At 36.9% G+C, this 22856-nt stretch overlaps 1 protein-coding gene across 5 annotated transcripts in view; it reads left to right on the forward strand.

The window, feature by feature from the left end:
* The window catches only part of DST (dystonin), a 292214-nt gene that overhangs the window by 252432 nt on the left and 16926 nt on the right, over positions 1-22856 (forward strand). For all 5 annotated transcript variants that reach the window (XM_053938621.1, XM_053938622.1, XM_053938616.1 and 2 more), the window contains 13 exons: positions 829-1002; positions 1767-1922; positions 4100-4297; positions 4790-4918; positions 7793-7963; positions 9290-9445; positions 9665-9871; positions 11535-11654; positions 15168-15337; positions 16301-16460; positions 17870-18064; positions 19238-19366; positions 22524-22667. In XM_053938621.1, coding sequence (XP_053794596.1) covers positions 829-1002; positions 1767-1922; positions 4100-4297; positions 4790-4918; positions 7793-7963; positions 9290-9445; positions 9665-9871; positions 11535-11654; positions 15168-15337; positions 16301-16460; positions 17870-18064; positions 19238-19366; positions 22524-22667 — 2109 coding nt within the window. The remainder of the gene's footprint in view (positions 1-828; positions 1003-1766; positions 1923-4099; positions 4298-4789; positions 4919-7792; positions 7964-9289; positions 9446-9664; positions 9872-11534; positions 11655-15167; positions 15338-16300; positions 16461-17869; positions 18065-19237; positions 19367-22523; positions 22668-22856) is intronic.

Genomic DNA, 22856 nt, shown 5'->3' on the forward strand with positions numbered 1-22856 from the left:
TTGAGAGTCAAATGCAATTTTCATTTTCAATTTTTAGTAAAGAAGAATTTGCATGAAAATGTAAAAATATTTAGTTGCAAACTTTTCATTCTAAGATGCACTTTACTTAAAAATCTATTTCAAATTTTGGCTAGGCTACATTTTATTTTTTCTGATAGCCCAAAAATAGTTGTAGTATCAGTCATTCTCTTTCAAAAGCTATGAAGTTATTATGTGCAGAATTCTTCTGCTATGACCTTTATATTTTCTGGTTTCTAACATGAACAATTTCTTTGAGGCTCTGAGAGAAGGCCTCCGAAGCTTTGCTTCTGCCAGTAGAGCCTTTATGTAAATGCTCACACAGATCATGACATTCTCAATACATGAGTATGGTGAAAATCAAAATTCCAGTCTAACTTGGAAACCTGTCTGCATGGATCTTTACTTGTGACCAAATGCGCTCCTGATGTTGGGATGCTGTTATGCCATGTTTAAAAAGCAGAGATATGTGAAGGTCAGAGAAGGTTCTTGGTTTTGTTGCTCACTTGTAGATTTTGTTGGCTGTGGGCAGGTTGTTTTATATATTTTATGATGTAATTTCAAATGAATGTGACCTTAGTTCAGAACATATGTACACAAGGTGCATTCCAACTGTTGTACCAATTGTGTGTTAAAGAGGGTGTTCTGCTAAAGAAAATTTGCTTTCTCTTCCTTTCAAGAATAATTCCATTTGCAGTTGATAGCATTATTACCATCACAACCACAAGAGCTAGAACATAGAATCATTCTATGATTCTATAATCATTACTTGTGTTTCATTTATTTCTATTATTTTTCTATTTACCATAGCAATTTAAGACAGAAGCTTATCAGCAGCAGATAGAAATGGAAAGACTGAACCATCAGGCAGAACTATTGCTAAAGAAGGCAACACAAGAGAGTGACAAGCACACTGTTCAAGACCCTCTCTCAGAGCTCAGACTATTGTGGGACAGCCTAGAAGACAAAATTATAAGCAGACAGGTACATAAGCTTGGAGGTGGGGGTTTTATTAATGGCTTCATTTTTTGTGAAAAACTCTTTGTTATGCAAAATGCTTATATTAATTTACACATTCCTTTTAGTTTGGAAGCTAAAACACCTATATATGATAGGATTTGAATTGTACAATTAGTTGAGTTTTTAAACCTTTTTAAATTTTCTTTCAGTAATGCTATATCGAATGATTATTATTTCATTTTGGTTATTTGATGATGTCTTAAGTAGCAGTTGAAAGCATGTTTATATGTGCAAAAGTAATAGTAGCAGCTGAACTGAACAATTGAATAAAATGCCTTTAACTTAATATTAAACTATTTTGGTGTTATTTCCTTTAATTATCAAGCTGAGAGATGTGAAAGTGTCCTTTGAAATGTATTATTTTTTCTAAACAAAACCATTTCATGACAAAGAAAATGTATTTAAAAGATCATGCACTAAATTGTATTTATATTGAAAATATGTTTTAAGTGATAAAAAGCTATACATCTGATGAAAGAACTTTCGATCTGTTCTGGTATGGCTTCTTCCAAGGGCAGGAATTTGAGCTTGGAATGCAAGGCTTTACAAGGGAATTGCTAACTCAGCTGTAGTTATAAAGCATTGCCTGCACTGGGTAACTGTTCCTCCCTGTTTTTTATTCTGTCTTATGTGTGGACTCTGCTCTGGATTATGGTGACTAATAGTAATGTAAGACAATTCAATTACATTGTGAAATGATTTTCTTGTTAACTTTATTTTTGCTGTAGCACAAGCTGGAAGGTGCCTTGTTGGCCTTGGGGCAGTTCCAGCATGCCCTGGATGAGTTACTGGCATGGCTGACACATACAGAAGACTTGCTGAATGAACAGAAACCCGTGGGTGGAGACCCCAAGGCTATTGAAATTGAACTTGCCAAACATCATGTATGTCATTATAAACAATATTGACCAAAATGTTCTTTTGATATTTATCTTAGGGATGAGTCTTCTAATAAAACTTCACAGTTGATAAATAATTCTCTACGTATACTTTCAAGATGCAGATTATAGCTGAAATGAAGGCTTGGAGCAAGTAATATCTTTCCTCTTACTCCTCCACATTCCTTCCTTTCTTGCATGTGCCATACAAGTGGCATAGGTTTTAGCTAAAAATAAACAGCTTACCCTAGATTCCACCTCTAAACACCTTTCTTTGACCTAGGGAATTCAAAACCTGAACCTACTACTCTCTCTGAAGCAATAAACTCCTTGATTAGTGCAGTTTAAGCCAGGTCTCACAAACTGCATAGCTCTTGCATATCTTTGATTCTTTCTTCCCTCTCAGAAAATAGTGATTTGTTCTGAATTCTGCAAAATTGTGTGTCAGTTGGGTTCAGCTAAGATGGAAAATGCTTCTCCAAAAATCTGTGCAAACTCCCATCTTTTTCTCTGTGTTACTTGCAACAGAGGGTTACTGGTTTGTTTGTTTGTTTGTTTGTTTTAGTATTTTTACTGATCATTGTTATTTTGGAGCCCATGTAAGAATGCTCCTGCTATGCCTTTATTTTTAGAACATCTCCTAGGAGTTTTCCCTCCCTCTATATGTAACTCTGTGCCCTTCATAATAACGTGTTCTTTCTGGGCTTGAAGATTTCAATCTAACCTGGTAATTCCTCTCCCTTTAAATCTGCCATTTAATTTTTGGCCTGCATATGATGTAAAAAGCACTCAGAGTCCATTTTGGATTTTGAGAGAATTGATTGAAATTGACAGTACACAGATAATTAAAGTATTTTCATTGTCTGTGTTAATGCAGCTCTGCAGTTTCTGAAAGCTTTTGGGTGGTCAGTTGGAACTTGAACAGAATACAGTGTCTACATACCCTATGTGACTATTGTTATAAACAGACCCTTTTAAAACAAAGTAAATAACAAAACCAGGTTCTGCTCCATGAGCCTTTTATCTTCTTATCGAACGGAAGTGTTTTAACTAGTGAAGAAGCATCAAGACATCATTTGTCCGTGCTGAAGGAGTTCAGCAAAAACATGAATGAATCTACTTCCTTTTCATAATACAGAGTTTATAGGTTAGAAAGTTCACACAGTAGTACATCCTGTGGTAGCCTGTAAAAACATCTACCTCTTGAATAACTTTGGAAAGAATAGACCTTGTTCTTAGTGAGTTTCAGCAGGAAGGAAGGGATAAGATGTATCTGCTTCTTTGAATACCTTTTTTCACTTTGTTAAGAAAATAAAATAATCTGGTTCTTAGCTTAGAAGAATTAAAATAAATGTGATGTGTATTTTGTATTCAAAGTCTACTTGTGACTTGCTAATTTGTATTGTGCTCCATTTAGTTTATTTTTAAGTTTCTTTTTATTTAGATTTATATTTTTTCCATATGGTAGTACTTTGATGGAGGTGAATTTGAGTCAGATCCCATGAAAGATAGCAATCATAAACTTGAATTTCTTAGAAAGGGTTTACCATTTTCTTCCCAATCATTTTGTGTATTTCTTTTTCTGTTCTATATTAAAGCTTTTTTTTGCCCTGCCCTCCATCCTTCTGAAAACAGCATTTTTTCCCCAAATGTACCTCTTGCCTTTTATGGTTTTTACTGTGGTTGTTGATAAGAGGTTTTCCAGCAGATGGAGGAGGTCTTTTGGTGTTACTAGTACAACCATCCCCCAGCTTTTAGCACAGGTCAAGTGTCGTGGTAGCCTGACATGATGTGAAAGGAGTTGTAGCTGTGGCAGCTGGGTTGTTGTATAGAACAGCAGGCAGACAGTATTCAAAGCAAAATCCTGTTAAAGGAAAGTATATAATAAATTTAAAAAGTGAAGAAATAATTATTCCCTAGCACTACTAAAATTCAGAAATATATGCATTCAGAAGGAATATATTATTTTTCCAAGATACAAAAATTAACTTCAGTATTTTGTCAGAATGGTTACTGTCAGAATTGCTAGTGCTTTTGATTGAAGAGGTCTAAGAGCTTTAATTTCTGATACCTGTGCTGATCTTTAACTATTGTCTTGTCCTTGGATTACAACCTGTTCAATCACTTGTGAGTGCCTTCATTCAGTAACTTACCAATATGGCCATGCTGTGTTACAATTGTAGGTACTACAAAATGATGTTTTTGCTCATCAGTCTACGGTGGAAGCTGTTAAAAAAGCAGGAAATGACCTGATTGAATCAAGTGCTGTTGAAGAAGCAAGTAATTTACGGAGCAAGTTGGAACTCCTGAATCAGCGCTGGCAAAACTTGTTGGAAAAAACAGAGCAAAGGAAACAGCAGCTGGATAGTGCCTTGATCCAGGTGAACAGGAAATGATCAAATATCAAGATAACTCAGAAAAAATGTATTTTACATGAAATACACAGATACATGTATTAGAAGTTGGCCTAAATCAAAACCATGATGCAGATGCTCCTGAATTTGGCGAAAGTTTGAATCCAGCTGTATCTTCCACAGCTGCACACTGTCCCTTACAGTGCTGATATAAAACTTCAGCTTTTGGTCTAAATGTTTGTGAAGAGTGAAATTTCTGTATAGGTGTATTATTCAGGGAAAACATTGGTCTCACAGTAGTTATTTTGACTGCTTTCATGATTTGTATGGTTTTTGTTCTTATCCTTTAGATTGAATTGAGCTAGTTTGTTTGTTTGCTTTTTCCTTTTTTTCCCCTTTAATTTCCTTTGATTATTACAAATATCTGATTAAACCAGTTGCCGATGTGCTTATACATCAGAGCTGGTATTGGAATGGAGAACATTTAAGTTATCTCTAAAATGATGTGGTATAATTTAGGCTCAAGGTTTCCATGGTGAAGTTGAGGATCTGCAGCAATGGCTGACAGACACTGAACGTCAGCTGTTGGCATCAAAACCTGTTGGAGGCTTACCAGAAACAGCAAGAGAGCAGCTTAATTCACATATGGTAAGTATCAGTATTAGATGCTTTGCAAATTGCAGGACTAACTATCTTTTAAGAGTGTTCTTTGTAAATACAGAGTGTGTTCTATATATCACAATGTCTGTACAGTGTCTTAAACAAATTTAATAGCCTTCAAAATAACACTGTTGTTTACAGTGTAGTTTAGTAGCCTGTTGGGGACATACCCAAAGCTGAACCATGATTAGTATAGAGGCAAATAAAACAACTTTTGCTTCTTTACAAAAGGTGTTTGCAGATTTTTCAGTGATTTTCCAGGTTTTTTCTATTCTTCTTTTCCCTTCTGACCCCATAACTAAGTTCATGATTTTTCTAAAGTTTGAAGATTAACCTAAAAATGGCCCACATTCACTGAACCTTGACTTAAGAGATTTGATCCTTTATTCCTTATCTAACCAAAGCTGACAGTAAAGTCATCATTAGCATAGAAGTGAGAAGGACTACTGGCTTGTAGAGGCCGTGCATTAATTAGAAATGGCAAGCTGACCAGGATGCCTGAATTATTCCCTTTCTTTTTCTTTCAATAAACATTCTGTGGATTTCTCTGCTCCCACAGAACCATAGAGTTTAAAAAAAAGACATTTAAACTTGATCTCTTTCCTCTAAGGAAGGTGGTTCTTACTGTTCCATTTGTGTAATATCATGATGTGCTATTAGGCCAAAATAAAAGGCCAGACCTGGTGATCTGAACCTCTGAATTCCTGGCTCAGATGTAACAGTGATACTTACTGAACTGTCCTAGAACAGGAACATGCCTGACCTGACACTTCCAATTAGAATGCTGAATTGTCAAAATGTTAAAAATAACAGATTTTTTTTTTTTTGAATGATGCTAAAGATCATGGCTTATCAAGATAAGGCACTTTCTTTTTTTCCTTCTTTTTTGTCCTCAAAAAATTTGACGGTATTTATAATTGATAGGGAAACTAATTTACAGTTTTAAAATCAGTTAAGACAGGAAACTAGATCCAAACACAAATACTCCTGTGGTTTTGAATTCCTATAATCCTTTTCTTTTTGTCACAAATCAAAAACGAAAAAGGAAAAAAAATAGGTGGTGGGGTTTTTTTTTCCCCTGTGAGAATGGACTATAATCGTGATTCCCTGAAAGTCAGTGACAATCTTTCCTTTTTTCATCCTGCACTTAGGTCAAGATGCAAAAATTTTCCATGGAAACTTCAGGATTTTCTTTTACTACATTCTTTATTATGCAAATTTTCTACACATACCATGTTTACAGACTGATTAGTTAAAGGGCCTTTAAATTCAATGTTATAGTCAGAACAAGTCTGACTGTCCCCAGTAATATGCACTCCAGGGTACAATCCCTCCCCAACTGTACATGTACATTTTAGCAGGATGTTACTGTCCTGGTGGCCATCTGCAGGCACTGACTTGCTGTCAACCCTTAAAGCACAGAACTTTATTTCCTTTTGGTTAAACCTTAGTACACATGTGCAGATATGTGTAAATTCCCTCTCTCTCCTTTTATTTTTTAATTTTTTTCTGAAACGTTGAGGCCACTTCTCATGTTGTCTACTACAGTCCAAATTCAAACTTGGCTTTAAGTGATTAGAGCCAGCTGTGTTAATTACTGATGTGAAACTGAAGGAGAAAGTTTTGCACTACATTTTGGTTTGTTCCTCTTTGGAAATAATGTTATGAAGCATGTTCTTTAGTATAAGGCCTGCTTCCACAGATATGAATAAAAGATATGAATAAAAGAACCTCAGCTATAATTGGTTCACAAATGGAGTTGAGATTGGGCTGCCTTTCCAGTTTAAGCAGCTCCAGGAAAACAAAAGATCTGAAGAAACATTACAAGATACCAGTAGAAAAGGGGCTTAAAAAGACACCTTTTTAGCTCTCCCAGTGCTGCTCAGTCCATCTCTCTCCTTTTCTTAAAACAGTCATTGTTTTCAGTTTCTTCCTGAAGTAGTAGGAGGCAGCAGACTAGGGTACACTACTTTCCATAGTTCTCAGTAAGAAAACAAAGAAGCTTTCTGTTGTGTCAAAATCTTAAGCTCATGAATGGACCTGCTTCTTGCTTTGCCCTCCTGCGTGGTCAGGTGCAGCCCTGTGTACAGTATCTCTTAACCCCAAAAGAAGTGTTTGGTTTAGGCTCTTGTCTTGAGAATGAGAGGAAAAAGTACTTTTCTTCTTATTTGCAAGGCACTTATTCCTCATCTCCTTGTGAAGATGTTCCTCATTTGTGAATCTGCAGCAACTGTTTTGGTACATTTTGATTTGCCTGTTACCAACACTGAACATGCCTTTTTGAGTCAGACAGATGCATGGGAGCTCCCAGACTTTTGCCAGCTTACCTTTAGCATGATTTAAAAAGCATAATTATTAGAATAGTTAACAGGTAAAACATGTTCCCATTATTATTACAGCTTTCTTTTAATGTCTGAAATGTCTTCAGTGCTCATGCCTGGCAAGTGAAGGAAGATACTTGACAATGTACAATAAACGACCCCTCCCAGGCTGTCCCACCCACTTTTGAAGGGTACTGGATAGGTCTGGATTTCCAGCACACTGTGTAATGCTGACGCTTCTTGTGTTTTGGATACAGATGAACTTTAAACCAACCAAGTTCTAGCAACTCTTCTTCAATAAGTGCATAGTACTTTGCCAATCTTTGAATCTCAAAGAAGACATTGACAGACAATACAAGTTTTCATTTCCTGAGGAACTGTGTCCCTCATTTTCTCATTTGGCTTTTTATGAATTACATGTGTTTCCTTTGTTAGTCTTAATCATACCTGCTAAGTGTTGGGGGAGGAATAAATATTATACAGGAATTTATAAGGAGTATTGAATTTCTACCTTATTATTTCTGGTCCTTTCTTTATTTAGGAACTTTGTGCTGCCTTTGAGGCTAAAGAAGAGACATACAAGTGTCTAATGCAGAAAGGCCAGCAGATGCTTGCAAGATGCCCAGAGTCGGCTGAAACAAATGTTGAGCAGGACATAAATAACTTAAAAGAAAAATGGGAATCCGTGCAAACAAAACTCAGTGAAAGAAAAGTAAGTGTTTTTACATAAAAATTGAAGTGTAAATCATGCATTTAAGTGTGTTAATGATCAGTCTTTTTATGGATGCACGCGTGCCTCATTTTTTACATTTAAAATCAGTTGTAGAGACTAGCATAATTCAGTAATATGTTTAGAAAGTACTGGGGAAAATAAGATTCAAGAAGTTAATTATCCATAACTGGGGAGGAGTATGGTGAGAATGGCACAAGTCTGTTCCACAGAAATATATTAACTGATAGTGTTAATGCTCATTTGATAGGAGTAGGGGTTTTATGGGTTTTATTGCAGTAATCGTAGACATGAGAGACTGAATGGTCCTTCAAGTTGATCTCCTCCTCAGTACAGAATTGCTGTGTTAATTTTCCTAGATTTTAGCCATTTTTTCTTAAAATTCCCAAACACTTGGCCTTTTACTGTTTACTTCAAGTGCCTACCTTCTGTTCTAACGGAACAATGGCATGATTTCACTGATATGCAAGATACGTTTTCTTGTTATTAGTTTCATGTGGCTTTCATTCCTTCATGAAATATAGGCCACTTGTTCTAACTCAATCAAACAAAAAGAATACCCATGATTGCAAACAGAGAAACGCTCTGTACAGCACTGATAAGTATAAAGCACAAATATTTGACTCACAACTTAGCTGTATTTTAAAGTTATAGTGCTGATGTAAGGTAATAATAAAGTAAAAATGACAAACAAATTAATACCAAATATAAGCACCTTCTTGCAGGAAGCTGTAAGGTTGGAGTGCTCAGTGAGGTCAGCAGTGTAAATGTTTGAAAATCTCTGACTGCTGTCTCATGGGCAACAAAATTCTGTATCCCAAATTAGTTTCTCTTCGGGCAACCAAAATGACAATTGGACTTTATTAAAAAGAAGTGCTCTTGGAAAACTTATTCTTCATTAAGTGCAAAAGAATAAATTTGATTACCTACTTGATGCTCTTCCAAGTGTACTATCACCTTAGATTTCTGAAATTCTACTGGTTTTGCATTGAACTTGGTAAATCCAAATGTCCCATTTGGATTAAATAGTAGGAAATATGTTCTAATGTGGAAAAATTAATCTTGATACTAGGTGCAGTATTTTCTATTAATCTGTTATACGTAATGTTGCTCTAACTCCTGTATTCATCTCCTTGAATATGCTTGAATATAGGGTGTTACTTTTAAACTCAGAAATTTTGGATTGGAAAAGTGTTTTAAAATGCTAAAGTAAAATGGTTTATTCCAAAGTGCTGAACTAAAATGGTTTCCTTGGCTGAAGCCCGTGCACAATATCAGCCTCTTATAAAGTATGACCTGTCTTTACAGACCAAACTGGAAGAAGCCCTCAATTTAGCAATGGAGTTCCACAACTCACTTCAAGATTTCATCAACTGGCTTACTCAGGCTGAGCAGACTCTAACTGCAGCTTCTCGGCCAAGTCTTATCTTGGACACTGTCTTATTTCAAATTGATGAACACAAGGTATGTAAAGAAACAGATGTGTAATGTTTTTCTCCCACTCTGTGGAGATACTGTAACAATGTCCAAATGAACCCTATAATGCTGGCACTCAGAGAAACATTTCATTTGTTTTAAAATTGTGTTTTGTAGTCTTTCTCACTACATCATTCTTTATCAGACTGGGTTTTTTCAGTGTTTACCCAACACAGTACTCAGTAATTTTTACCCTTTTTTTCCAAGGTTTTTGCCACAGAAGTGAACTCTCATCGAGATCAGGTCATAGAGCTGGACAAAACTGGAACCCATTTGAAATATTTCAGCCAGAAACAGGACGTTGTCCTTATTAAGAATCTGCTGATTAGTGTACAGAGTCGATGGGAAAAAGTAGTCCAACGCTTAGTTGAAAGAGGAAGAGCTTTGGATGATGCAAGGAAAAGAGCCAAACAGGTAATGGGACAACAGCTGTTATGCAGCTCTTTGAACTTAGTTGTAATTGCATCCAGATTCTTGAAGAATATGATGCTTTAAAGCACTTACAAAGCAAGCCTGGGTTTAGTGTAACAGACAGTGTTGAGTTAGTGGAGCGAATTCTGTGATTCAATCCCAGAGCACTTCATTTGGGAGGTGAAAGCATCATTTTCAACCCAAGCAGTGACTTCTGTCTGCAGTATAGGATAGTCTGAAAAAAGTTACAGTATGGATTCCAGATGTGTATTAGTGCCATCTGTATTCAAAAAGAAGTTTCATAATCAACCCTGTATGTTTTAAAGAATGTGATGAACCCTTTTCACTAATCTCTGGGAGTATTCCTTAGCATTTTCTTCTTGGGTCTATGTTCTGTCCTGATTATACTCAACACTCATCACTCAATGTCTTATGTTAGTTACTAGACCAATATCTTCTGTGTGGTAAGATATCTCTATTTATTTCCTTAAAAACATGGAGAGGTTGTTTTTTGGGTGTAGGGGGGCTGTTCTCACAGTTTTCTTTATTTGGGAGCGTCCGTATTGTTTCCCTCACCGAGGCACATAAGTGATAAGATGCAAAATGTGTGAGAGGAATGTAAGCTGTTTAAATATCAATAGGAAGTTCTAGCTCCTTTCTATTCAAGGGAACGTGACCATTCAAGATTTGGTGATGTTCACAGCTAAACCACGTTCCAATGTTCACCACTACCACCACTGAGTTCACAGAGCAATAACTTCTCTGGGCAATGAATTAGCCCATAAGCCAGTCACGTTTCTTATTTTCCAGCAGTTTCTCTTGTTCATTCACACACTCAGCAGTTCTGCAATGAGATGGGTTTCATCTCAATATGCATTTACAAAGCTGAATACAGTGTTATTAAGATGACCACTGTGTGTGTGGAGTGTGAAAGGAGTACTGAAGGCTGCTGGTGTCAAGGCCTAATCAACAGTCCTGAACAACAGTGTCTTAGATGCTTTGAAAGGTTTCTGAACTAGTTTCTTGTGCTTCCATGTGTAGGCAGCCCAGGGAAGAAGAATTTTCAAGACAGAGGGAAGTGACCAGCTTTGAAAAATCAACACCCAAACGGGTGACACTTTGTGAAAGCTGGTTGAATCTTTACTTTTTCCCTGCTTCCGTCCCTGAAGTGTTCTTTTCTTTGAAACAGGAAAGAAGATTAAAAATCTGTTCCTTGCTCATCAAGATAGCATTTGATATAATGAGAGCTTTTATGAGAGTTACAGGGGACATCTTGGGCAGTCATCCAGATGGAAGCTTTCCCCAGTGATGTACTGCCATGGTCCCATATAAGCAATAGCTAAGCCCTGTTCTTTCTGTATTTACTATCCATTACTAAAACTGTAGAAATCTAAATGACCAACACATTGACAGGTATGACCAGTATGTGTCTGACAGATACATATGATATGTGCACATCATGTAGATTAAAGGTCGTTAACTCACTTGGTGAAGGGAGACTACTACACAGTGGGCACATGGCTAGACCAGTTCTGTTCAAGAGACCAGAGAGAAAAAAAACCAAAATTTTGTCTAAGTTTGCCAATCTTGATTGAGATTTAATGATTTTGGACTGTTTCATGAACCAGTGAATTTTAAAGACTATGCAAATCTGATTTTCCTTTAGTTTCATGAAGCCTGGCATAAACTTATGGAATGGCTGGAAGAATCAGAGAAATCTCTGGACTCAGATCTTGAAATTGCAAATGACCCTGACAAAATAAAGATGCAGCTTGCACAGCATAAGGTGAGTCATGACACACAAAATGCCCAGGGAAATGTATTAAGTCTTTTGGCCTTGTACTGTTCAATCATCAAAGAAAGTAGATTTGTGGCCTCACTGCAATGGGGTGTTTATTCACATCAAGTTAAATGATGGTGTTTTAACAGGGTATGAATGAAAAGAACTTTTCACAGAACCTGATATGTGAGGGAATGGTTAAAAATGAAGAAGAAAGAATGATACAGCGCCATGGAAACTTTACCATTTCAGAATAGGGATCTCTGAAGAGGCTTTCTTTAAGTTCTTAAACCTAAAATTTACTGTCCACTTACTTGGGTTGAGATTTTTCTTTTAATACTGCAGGACAAATTCAAAAGTGAAAAAAAAAACCTTAATCAAGTATTTTGATTGGCAGTTGTTTTTTTATGTCAAGTGGAAATATTAACGAAATCCCCTAGAAAACACTGTGAAAGTATTAGAGCAAATACTGCTCCATGTTTCTCTTTATTGGATTCAAAATTCTGAAAACATCTTTTCAGAAATTCAGCTGTGAATATGTAAAAATCTCTCTCATTCACTTGGCTTTTCAAACTTAATAATGTAAAGCTCTGTAATTTCATCAGACACAGAGCAAAAGCAAAGACAGAACTAGTCTTTACTTCATTTTGACTTCTTTAAAATGCCTAAATAATATAGTATTGAGGATCAAGTAGATGACTGGTAGAATCTTCAGAGATATGATTGTGTCTTAAGATTTCTCTTGGGACAGTTTCATTAAACACTAGAGTCATACAATTTTCTAAATTTTGGCATGTATTTTCTTTTTATGTCAGTTTTATTGTTCTCCATTTAGTCCTATTTTTTTTATTTCACAATATCCTGAGGGGTTTGCAAATCTAATTTTTTCTTTTCACTGTAACTTCTGGTGATTTTTTTTACCTGTGACAAATATTGTCATGTATAATAATGACTTCATCAGTCTGCTTGATTTTTTTTTATCATCTCTCAGGTTGCAGGATGTGTTGTTTATCAGCCAGGAAAATATTCTCCTTTAATATAGTAAGAGCTGGCAGTTGGTCAAGCAAAAATAATTTTACCTGTGTCTGCTGTTAAAAACCTTTAGATAAAACCTACATTAACATTCTGTTATTCAAACTCTGCAATTTCAGTTAGTTTTGAGATCGCTGCTGTTGCCAGAATTTGAAGTCAGTGATCTGAACTGGCAGGGGGGGATCTTGTTGTTATGATATTCTGAGTCTTACTAATCTTCTAATCCTTTCACTCCTCTCTTTTCTTTACATATTCAAATTCCTCACTAGTATGGTCAGCACTGTGACTTTGCTTTGAGGTTTTCAGGACTCTCTACCTGTATTTTCATCCCATCTTCAGCAATGTTAAACCTGATAAACTTGATATGTGCTTTATACCTACAGCAATACGTTTTATGAGACCAAGCTTCCTCAAATGGACTGGCAGACTCATCACTTCTGTCACTGATATATTTTCTTCAGTTTCTTTCATGTAAAAAGCCTGCAGAGCATTACAGCTTGAATCTCATTAAGGAATGGGATGAAATTGGTACAGACACATAAGGATTGAAACTGGTGATCTGGAGAAAAAAGATGAATGTGTGTGAGAGAGGGAGTTTGGTGAACTTTGTGCCTTTAAACTTCAAACAACCACCCTCTCAAGAAATCAACTCAATTGTTTTTTAATGAGTTGTCAAACCTCCCAACACTGCAACATCCTTCCTTGTATTTTGAGTCTTTTCCTTCCACTCCCACATATACTCCGAGTCTGTCTTTGTCTTTTCTGTCCAGCCTTGAAGGTTTCCTTGCTCCATTTAGTTAAGGATTTTGCTATCCCATCTGAATGTGTGCTGTAAGCAATTATTTGGACTCGCTCTTTGCCAGTCATTACTGCCAAAAAAAAAGTCCCTGAAAAAGAAAAGCCAAGATAATATGTTTTCTCTCTCACTCATATCTAGCATGTTGCCAGGGACTTTTGGGGGTTATTCATAGTCTGTTTATTGGAATTTTTTTCTCACTTTTAGGAGTCAGGAATGGAAAAACCCGCACTAGGTCACCCAATCCATTCCTGTGCTAATGCTGATGTTCTTACAGAACATTTATAAGAATCTGGCTAATTTTATCTCTGTGTGCCCATCTTCCCTAAAAGGAAGGTACCTAGCCGAACAAAAATTTCAGTAATTAACTTACCTATCTGTTCCTGGCAGCTTAAACCAAAATCTACTCTCAGTTATACCTGAAGTCAAATGAAAGTAGATATGGTTTAGTCTCAGGGAATGAATTAACTGCAACCCTTTGCCATCTTTAGATCTGTTTTTTCTGTATGATCCTTCTGTGGCAGCAATTTAATTGTGTTTCCTTGTGCAAACCTAGTAACATTGTGTAGTGTTAAGTAGTTTAAAACCCCATCAAAGAAAACAAGCATAGACATATTGTTTGTATTGAAGGAACTGTTATAAAAAACTGGTTATTTTGAAAATTGTATTTATTTTTACTGTAGTCCTAGTTTGAAAATTATGTTTTTTCTTAAAGTTTTTTTCTTGTTTTATATGAGGAACATTAAAGAATGGTAAGGAAATACTAAATTACAAAACAAATATTGCTTCTTTGGTAACAAAAAAACCTGAAAATATTTGATGCTGTATATAAGGGTTTTCTAAAGCAAACCTGTGATTATAACTGATTCCCTACTAGCACTTCATGTAGGTGTGAAATATAACATTTCAAGCATTGCTGCAATTTAAAAACTGCCTTTTTGGGCTGGTGCTGTCTTTTGCCAGTGTTCCTTCGTTTAATTATTTACTCTGTCAGTCAGTTAATTCTTGTGTGGTATCAGATGAACTGTGTTTCTTGTGCTCTTCTGTGCCTGTGAAAAGCTTCCAGAGAATCTGTGCAAAAGGAGCTGGCAGAGCTGGCAGGCAGACTCTGTCACTGTCGTAGTCCAAAGTTCTGGGGCACAGAAACCTGCTCGTGATTTTTACTTCTAGCACAGATTGAGTTATTTGGATGTTTCCTGTCTGCTGCTTCTGCTCAGAGATTTCCCAGCTTGTCCATGTTGAGCTAAACTAGAATAACCTTTGTAGCTCTTGGGGAGCTTTACAAGTGGCTTGAAATCCTAGTTTGTAAGAATGTAGTGCAAAGAATGCTCAATCAATGGCTCCCAAAGTAGCAGTTCTTTCACATCCTTCTGACTACTAGGCTGAAATTTGGGAATACTGCGGTAGGACAGGAATCATTGCCCTCACTGAAGGAGGGATTTTCCCAAAGTTGTTCCAGTAAGCAGAGAGCTACATTTCCAGAGAAGGACAAAAAGCAGGGCTCTCCTAGTGTCAAGCCCCAGGTGCACTGTGGCACTAGCATAGAAATTTTGCAGTAAGTTTAAATTATTATTGCAGCAACATTTACAATTTATGTTGCAAATAGTCTGTCAAAAATGAATTAATAATGGCCTGTAAGTGGTTAATGATATACGGATATTTTCTCTTTTTTTTCCCATATATATATATAGGAATTCCAGAAATCTCTTGGTGCCAAACATTCTGTGTATGATACCACAAATAGGACTGGACGTTCCTTGAAAGAGAAAACCACCTTGGCTGATGACAATTTGAAACTTGATGACATGCTGAGTGAACTAAGAGATAAATGGGATACAATTTGTGGAAAGTCAGTAGAAAGGTAAGTGAAACTCAACTAATTATTCATCAAATAAGAAAAAAGCTTCTATTTTTGGAATTTGTTGTGTAAAAGTAGAACCAGAGTGGCTAGCTTGTTTGATAATTAAGAATGCCAAAGCAGTAAAATACAGCAAATGCATACTTTACTAATGGTACTGTAGAAGAGCAGGGGAGGAAGTGGAAGGAAAAGCCCTTTAAAAAGGAAAACTTGATTTGAAGTTTTCTGGAGGTACTGGTCAACAACCAGCTGATTATGAGCCAGTGTGTGCCCAGGTGGCCAAGAAGGCCAGTGGCATCCTGGCCTGTATCAGCAATAGTGTGACCAGCAGGACCAGGACAGTGATTGACCCCTGTACTCTGCACTGCTGAGGCCACACCTCAAATCCTGTGTGCAGTTCTGGGCCCCTCACTATGAGAAAGAAGTTGAGAGGCTGGAATGAGTCCAGGGAAGGGCAGTGGAGCTGGGGAAGGTCTGGAGCACAAATCTGATGAGGAGTGGCTTAGAGAGCTGGGTTTGTTTAGCCTGGAAAAAAGGAGGCTCAGGGGATACTTTATTGCTCTCTACAAGGGCCTGAAAGGAGGCTGTACCCAGGTGAGATTGGTCTCTTCTCCCAGGCAACAAATGACAGCATGACAGGAAACTGCCTCAAATTGCACCAAAAGAGGTTTAGGTTGAATTTTAGGAAAAATTTCTTCTCTGAAAGGGTTGTGGAGCATTGAAACAGACTGCCCAAGGAAGTAGTTGAGTCACCATCCCTGGAAGTGTTCAAAAGGCCTGTGCATGTAGCACCTGGGGACATGATGTAGTGGTGCTGGGATAGTGGTTGGACTCAATGATCTTACCAGTCTTTTCCAACCATAACACTTCCATGATTCTATTATTTTATGCTGAAAATATTTTCCTGAAGTGTGTAAATGATTATTTTATCTGTGTGTGGTTGTTTGGCTTTTTTTCTCATCTCAGACAAAATAAACTGGAGGAAGCCCTGATATTTTCGGGACAGTTTACTGATGCTCTGCAAGCTCTCATTGACTGGTTATACAAAATTGAACCTCAACTAGCAGAAGACCAACCAGTACATGGAGACATCGATTTAGTAATGAACCTGATTGATAACCACAAGGTAGTTCCAAAAATACTGTTTTTTAATTACTGGATTGCTCATAAGTGTAACATTTTAATAATATCTTTATCTTTCACTATTCTGTAATTTTTGGAAATATGTAATAGTTTTGTAACACAAATGTAGACAACAATGGAAAATGCTATAAAACATACATGAAAGAGGACAACTCTTAGTTATCATTAATACTAGTTAGCACTGAGATATTCTATTTTATTGTGCTGCCCTGTGTATTTATTAATATCATGTCATAAATCACAAATACACATTTGCAAATGTGGGTCTAGGGGCAAGAGATGGCAGAAATTATTTTACTGGAAAACGCTGGGGCAGACAACTCTTTTTCAGTCCATCTGCTAGCTAAATGTCCCGTGCACTTATCCTGACTACAGCAGCCTTTCTGACCTGTGGGGCTGCTATATATTTATTGAGAAAATTAATTACAGTGCTGAAGTTATGCATAGATTTCAACTAGACCATGGCCCAGGGAGCTTGTGTTGGAAACCTGCAGTATTATGTTATTGAAGTGGTTTTGGATGTGGGAACAAGTAGGAGATGTTGGACTCTGCCTCAATCCCAGTTTTGCAGTTCAGTATGTCAGAAGACATGGCTGCTGAAGTTACTTGTATTGCAAAGGTGACACATATGCAGAACTCTGCAGCCTGGAAAGATTAAGAGGTGAAGGTCCCTCTGTTCATCCACCTTTGACTTTCAGTATCTCATCTCCACTAAGTACAAGATTTTGGGCCTCAAAAAAAAAAAAAGTGTTTGGAAACATAGGTTGTCTATAAAAATTAGCCTGCACAATGCTTCAGTTGCTTCTGAAATCCCTCTGTCCATCACAAATAAGTTGCAGTTGGTGGCATGGCACACTAATTAGCTTCTTTTAAGTAACTAGAGCTTGTTCAATTTACTACTGTGAACATACTCCCACATAAATATATGAATAAGCAGCAAGATCCACAACCTTACAGTTAGACCCCCAGACAGGGATTTATTTCTGTTTTGTTGATTTTAAACCCTCTCCTTGGTTGTTACTTTTTATCTGATCTTTTCCTGCCACAGCAATCTTATGTGTTTATCTGTGTCAGATCAATTGAAAAGAATGGAAAGCCAGCAGTGATAAGGAGACTAGATTTCCCATGCATTGCACCAGAATGGATTCTTGGGATCTGCCTGACATTTTCCTATCATATTCCAGTGTTATTATGTTAGAAGAGAGTGTTAAAATCTTCCTATGGGATCTAATAAATAGAACTTAGCTGTTTTGCATCACTTAAATGGAGTTACTCTTGACAGAAATAAATCTGTATTTTCATTTCTTTTCATAACCAGTTGTTTTTTCTTGTTTTTTTACATAAGCATATCTTAATGACCTAAACATTTCAAATATATTTCATGGTGTCTAGGTTTTCCAGAAGGAGCTGGGAAAAAGAACAAGCAGTGTCCAGGCTCTGAAGCGCTCTGCAAGGGAGCTGATAGAAGGCAGTCGTGATGACTCTTCCTGGGTCAAAGTCCAAATGCAGGAGCTAAGCACTCGCTGGGAGACAGTTTGTGCCCTGTCAGTATCCAAGCAGACACGACTGGAACAGGCCCTTCGGCAGGTAGAGGAATAATAATGTTGCTACACGTACTATATGAGAAGGAGTGAAAAGTATCTTGCAGTTTAGTTGCCAAAAAGTTAATTTAATTTTCACTTGATGTTATTCTCACTCATTTCATTTGAAAATACTCATTTGAAAATACTCATGCTTATGCATTGCTTACCTTGTCTATCCTTTTACCACAGTACATAAATAGTGCCTCTTAGCATTTATTATTCCTGTTATTATTAGTCTCTCCCACAAATGCAAAACAAATGTTTCGAAGACCTTACCATCTAAGGAAATCACTGAAGTTACAGTCAAATATGAAGGATGATAAAGAATTATGCCCCAATTACAAGAAGCAGGAGGTTGCAATTATATTTATGCTTTTTGTGCCTTATTGGAAAGAAGTAAATTTGTGTATTGAAAAATTCTTTACATTGGCACAATTACAATGCACGATGAGGTACTTCAGAGAAAAAAAAGAGTTGTGCTGAGTGCAATCATGACCTAGGACAGTCTTTGTATGTCAGCATTATCTGGTACCAATCCCAATAAAGAGGTGTATCTCTATTGTTTCCAAACCTGAGATAATATGGATGTACAGCTCTCTGAAGATATACTAGCTTGGACTGATGGATGGGGCTCCTGCAGTAGCAATGTATCCACTATGTCCAATATTCCTGCTCTGCTTTGCTTAGCAGACACAATGCTGAACTTACCTCAAACAATAATTGTGTCCCTATATGGCTGTACCCAAAGGTGAGTCTTTTTTGTTTTCTCTAGACACAAGAGTCATTCTCCAACAGGCTGTCAATTCATTTTGCTTTACTGGTGCTTTAGGCTGTGCAGACATTAGTTCTCCGCTCTCCAGCTGGTCCCTGAAAACACCTCCTGTGTAATTTGTCAGTGTAAAGGCATGACATTCTCAACTGAGCTGCAAATACACTATAAATCAGATGGCTAAAAGCATGAACAGGCTTTTAGGCTTCCTATATTTTTTTGGGAAGCATGAGCTGTTTTTACAGTTATGAAAATGTAGTGCTGTGTATCATTGACTTTTTAATGGAAAGATAATGTGCTGGTACTGCTGGATGATTAATGATTCCAAATGTGGGCTCAATCTGTGTAAGCTGCAGTGTGTCTGTCAGGTCATCTCATGAGTGACCATGACTTCTTGTATATTAACAGGCAGAAGAATTCCACTCAGTTGTCCATGTCCTTTTGGAGTGGCTGGCAGAGGCAGAGCAGGCTCTTCGTTTCCACGGCATCCTTCCAGATGATGAAGAGGCCTTGCGAACACTGATAGAGCAGCACAGGGTAAGCAAGAACATGAAGAGGATCCTCTTCATTCTAATGGCTCTGATAAGTGGTAAAATAGAGGAAAGGAGGCAGAGTCTATCCCAGATAGTTCTAACCAACATCCAGGGTTGGAGCAATTCTTTCTGTAGAGAAGCTAGAAATTTAATGTAGTTAAGAGTTTAATGTCCAGACTGGTGTTGGGCTGTTGTTTGAGTCATCTTAGCTTTTTAAAGAAAAAATGGGCCTTTAGAAAGTTGCTGTAAAGATTTAGAGACAGATGCAAGCCCCTCTGTGGAGCATACCATGCCTGTAATTGCCACACAGAATACTACAGTAGCAAAAGTGTATCTGTCTTCTTAGCACCATTGACCTAAAGGGCATAAACTTTTCTTGCAAGGTCATTTCTAATGTCAGCAGAATGATGTTACCATCCATGAACCTTTTGTCATGGTGAAACAGCGTGCTGCCTGACTTCACATGCATTGGCAGCTGTAATATTCCAGTGGCATAGGTACTGCAGGTAGTAAATTACAGGCCATCAAACTAACTTTGCATTAATGAAATGGGAAATTGGCTAAGTAAGGATCATAGAGGTCAAATTTCCACTCTTCAGACAGGAGGCTACAAACATGCACAGCGCAGCCTACACCAAATAGTACCGGGTGTAGTGCCCAAAGTGTTATAGAACAAGTTAAAAGTCCTGGATATGTTGTTCATCATTGCTCTGAAGAAAGTTAAAGCAAAATTTTTGAAATGGAGATTGGAAAAGCATCCTGTTTAAATTGAGTTTGCTAATATTATTATGCAGAGAAGTACATGCCAGATAGGACTATTAAATGGTTCTTAACTGAGGGATTTTCAATGTATTTAAAATGCAAGGTTTTGAAAAAAGTTTTCAGTTTTAGTTTAGGGCCCTGGAAGCTGAGTGCTAATCATAAGCTGGCAAATGTATGTATGCATCAGTGTGTGCTGATGTAACAACCTCACAGTGTGTTGACTAATGTTGACAGCAGCAACTTGATGTCTCTGTTCAGTGAAATGCCTTTTAGCTGCCTTTCCTCCACATGTGCTTCACCAGTTCTCTTTTATTTGATTTTTTAATCTTCTGACTAGAGAGAACTGAGTGAAATCTTAGGTCCACTGAAATAATTAGAAAATAGAATTTTAAATTTCTTCCTCCACACTGTAGGTGGATTAGCAAAGTATTTGTGTACTAATTTTAAAATCTGTGATGCCAAAGCATAACTTGGAACCTCAAAGCAAAGTTTGTCTCTGAGAAACCCTGTCCAGCTGGGAAGGATGATAGCTAGCACAACACAACCAATCTCGGTGTTAGATGTGGCCTTACTGTACTTAAATTTTCTCAGAAGGTGTTCCCCCAACCACATTTTCCTCTTAAAGGGCAAACAATAGAAATAGAAAAATTGTCAAGCTCAGAAGGATTATGGCACTGCAGTTTTACCGTTCATACACAATCTTTCTCAATAGATCATATCTCCTTTTAAGCTTTCAAGAAGATCAGCTTTCAAGAAGATGAAAAGAAAATAAGGGAAGAAGTAATATATATTACTTTTAAATATCATGCATGCATTATAATGCTGCATACTATAATAAAAATGTATGACTGAAATTATTATATAAATATGAAAGGTATCATCCTTTTGTCACTGTGATTTTTGTAAAACAGTTTTATTGCATATGTATTGAACTATATGTAGAAATGTTTTCTTCAGGACAATATTTTATCCAAATAGTCCATCTTTATGCCCATTTCTGATTTTTCTCTTCTTGAATACTGCACATGATTTAGTGAATTCTGCTATCTCAGAGAGATATCTGTCACTTGTCCACCTCTCTAGGGACTGAGAGCTGTAGTGGGTTAATGCACTGCATTGCTCAATGAAAAGCATCCCATTTCCTCTTCTGTAAATGTGTCTGTGTCACAGAGTTCAATAAAATTAGGAAGAGTTTAAGAAACTGTGAGCTGTGTGTCATAGATTTAATTCTTGAAATGCTCTAATACAGCTGAGCAGGGGAACACAGTGGGGCTTTTTTGCCCATTTTCCACCTGCCTCTGGCTTGTTTTGGTAATCTCTCATTATAATCCAATTCAGCTCATCCAAAAGCATGTTGAACTGAAATATTGTAAGGATGCATGTGTTTTTGTGAGAGAAGGTTTGCTATTATGATTTGGATATCTTAAACTCTGGCAATAATTAAAGCTTACATCAAAATCAATTAGTAACAAATACATTTAAATAAAGAGCCTACATATTCCAGGCTTCTAGAACAAGGTAGAAAAGATTATATTTTACATTTTATTTCATTGTAACTTCATACTTACTTTGTAAAGGCACAGGATAATGTCATTATGAGTTGTTGAAGAACCTGTTTTTACAATGTTTTGGTGGTTTTGAATTGTCTAGGGAAAGGGGAAAAGGAAAAAAAAAAAAAATGCAAGCAATAGAAAGGATGGGAAAAATCCTCCTTTAAGTTGCTTTTTCTTATTGTTGTTTCTCCCCCACATCCATTTCTGGTCCTGCTGTCGTAGGAATACCAATAACTATGAGCTTGGATGCCTAAAGTTGTAAACATCCTTCTGCTTTTACGAGATTTTTTCCACATGCTGTGTCTCTCCCCCTCAGCTGCTGAGTTGTCACATTTGTGTTACTTTAGTAGAGCTGCTCCTGAACTCTGTCATCTTGTCTGAGCATGCAATTGTAGTTAGACATTTCCAGCCTCTGGCAGGAGCTTGATAGTTTTTTATGAAGAATTACTGTAACTGACAAATCAAGTCGTTGAAATGTTGCCAATAGTGATTCTAACCATCATATAGCTGGTTTGCAGCGCTTCTAAATGCTGTGATTTTCCTTTTTTTTTTTTTTTTTTTTTTTTTTTATTGGCATGCATCTTTCAAGGATTTAGATTGTGGTGGGCTTTTAAGGATCAGCAAGTTGGGATCAGGTTTTAGAGCTTTGTTTAGTACTTTATGTAGAATAAGCTTTTTAAATAGTTTTTTAAATAGTTTTTAAATAGTTTTTTCTCATACAAGTGAAACTTGCCTCTTGCAAATTGCTTGAGCAGTCAAGAGGCTCATGACCTTCCAGATTATGCACTCAAGACTTCTCTTGCAAATTTTGTCAGTATCTAATTAAAATTATTACTTCTGTTTTAGGAATTTATGAAGAAACTGGAAGAGAAAAAGGCAGAACTGAATAAAGCAACAGGTATGGGAGAAGCTATTCTGGCTATCTGCCATCCAGACTCCATCACCACCATTAAACACTGGATAACAATCATCAGAGCCAGGTTTGAAGAGGTCAGTATATGTTGTACCATCTTTGTGGCAGCAGTCCATCTTTGATTAGAACACAGCTGACAACTAACATGGTAGTTACACTGTGAGGAAATGATCCAGCTGTTGAGAACTAAACATTTTAAATACCCGTGGTGATGGATGTGAATACTGTGCTTCCCTAGGCTTTCTTTCAAAACTTACAGGGCTTTA

Source organism: Vidua chalybeata, chromosome 3, assembly GCF_026979565.1.
Source record: "Vidua chalybeata isolate OUT-0048 chromosome 3, bVidCha1 merged haplotype, whole genome shotgun sequence".
Classification (NCBI taxonomy): Eukaryota; Metazoa; Chordata; class Aves; order Passeriformes; family Viduidae; genus Vidua; species Vidua chalybeata.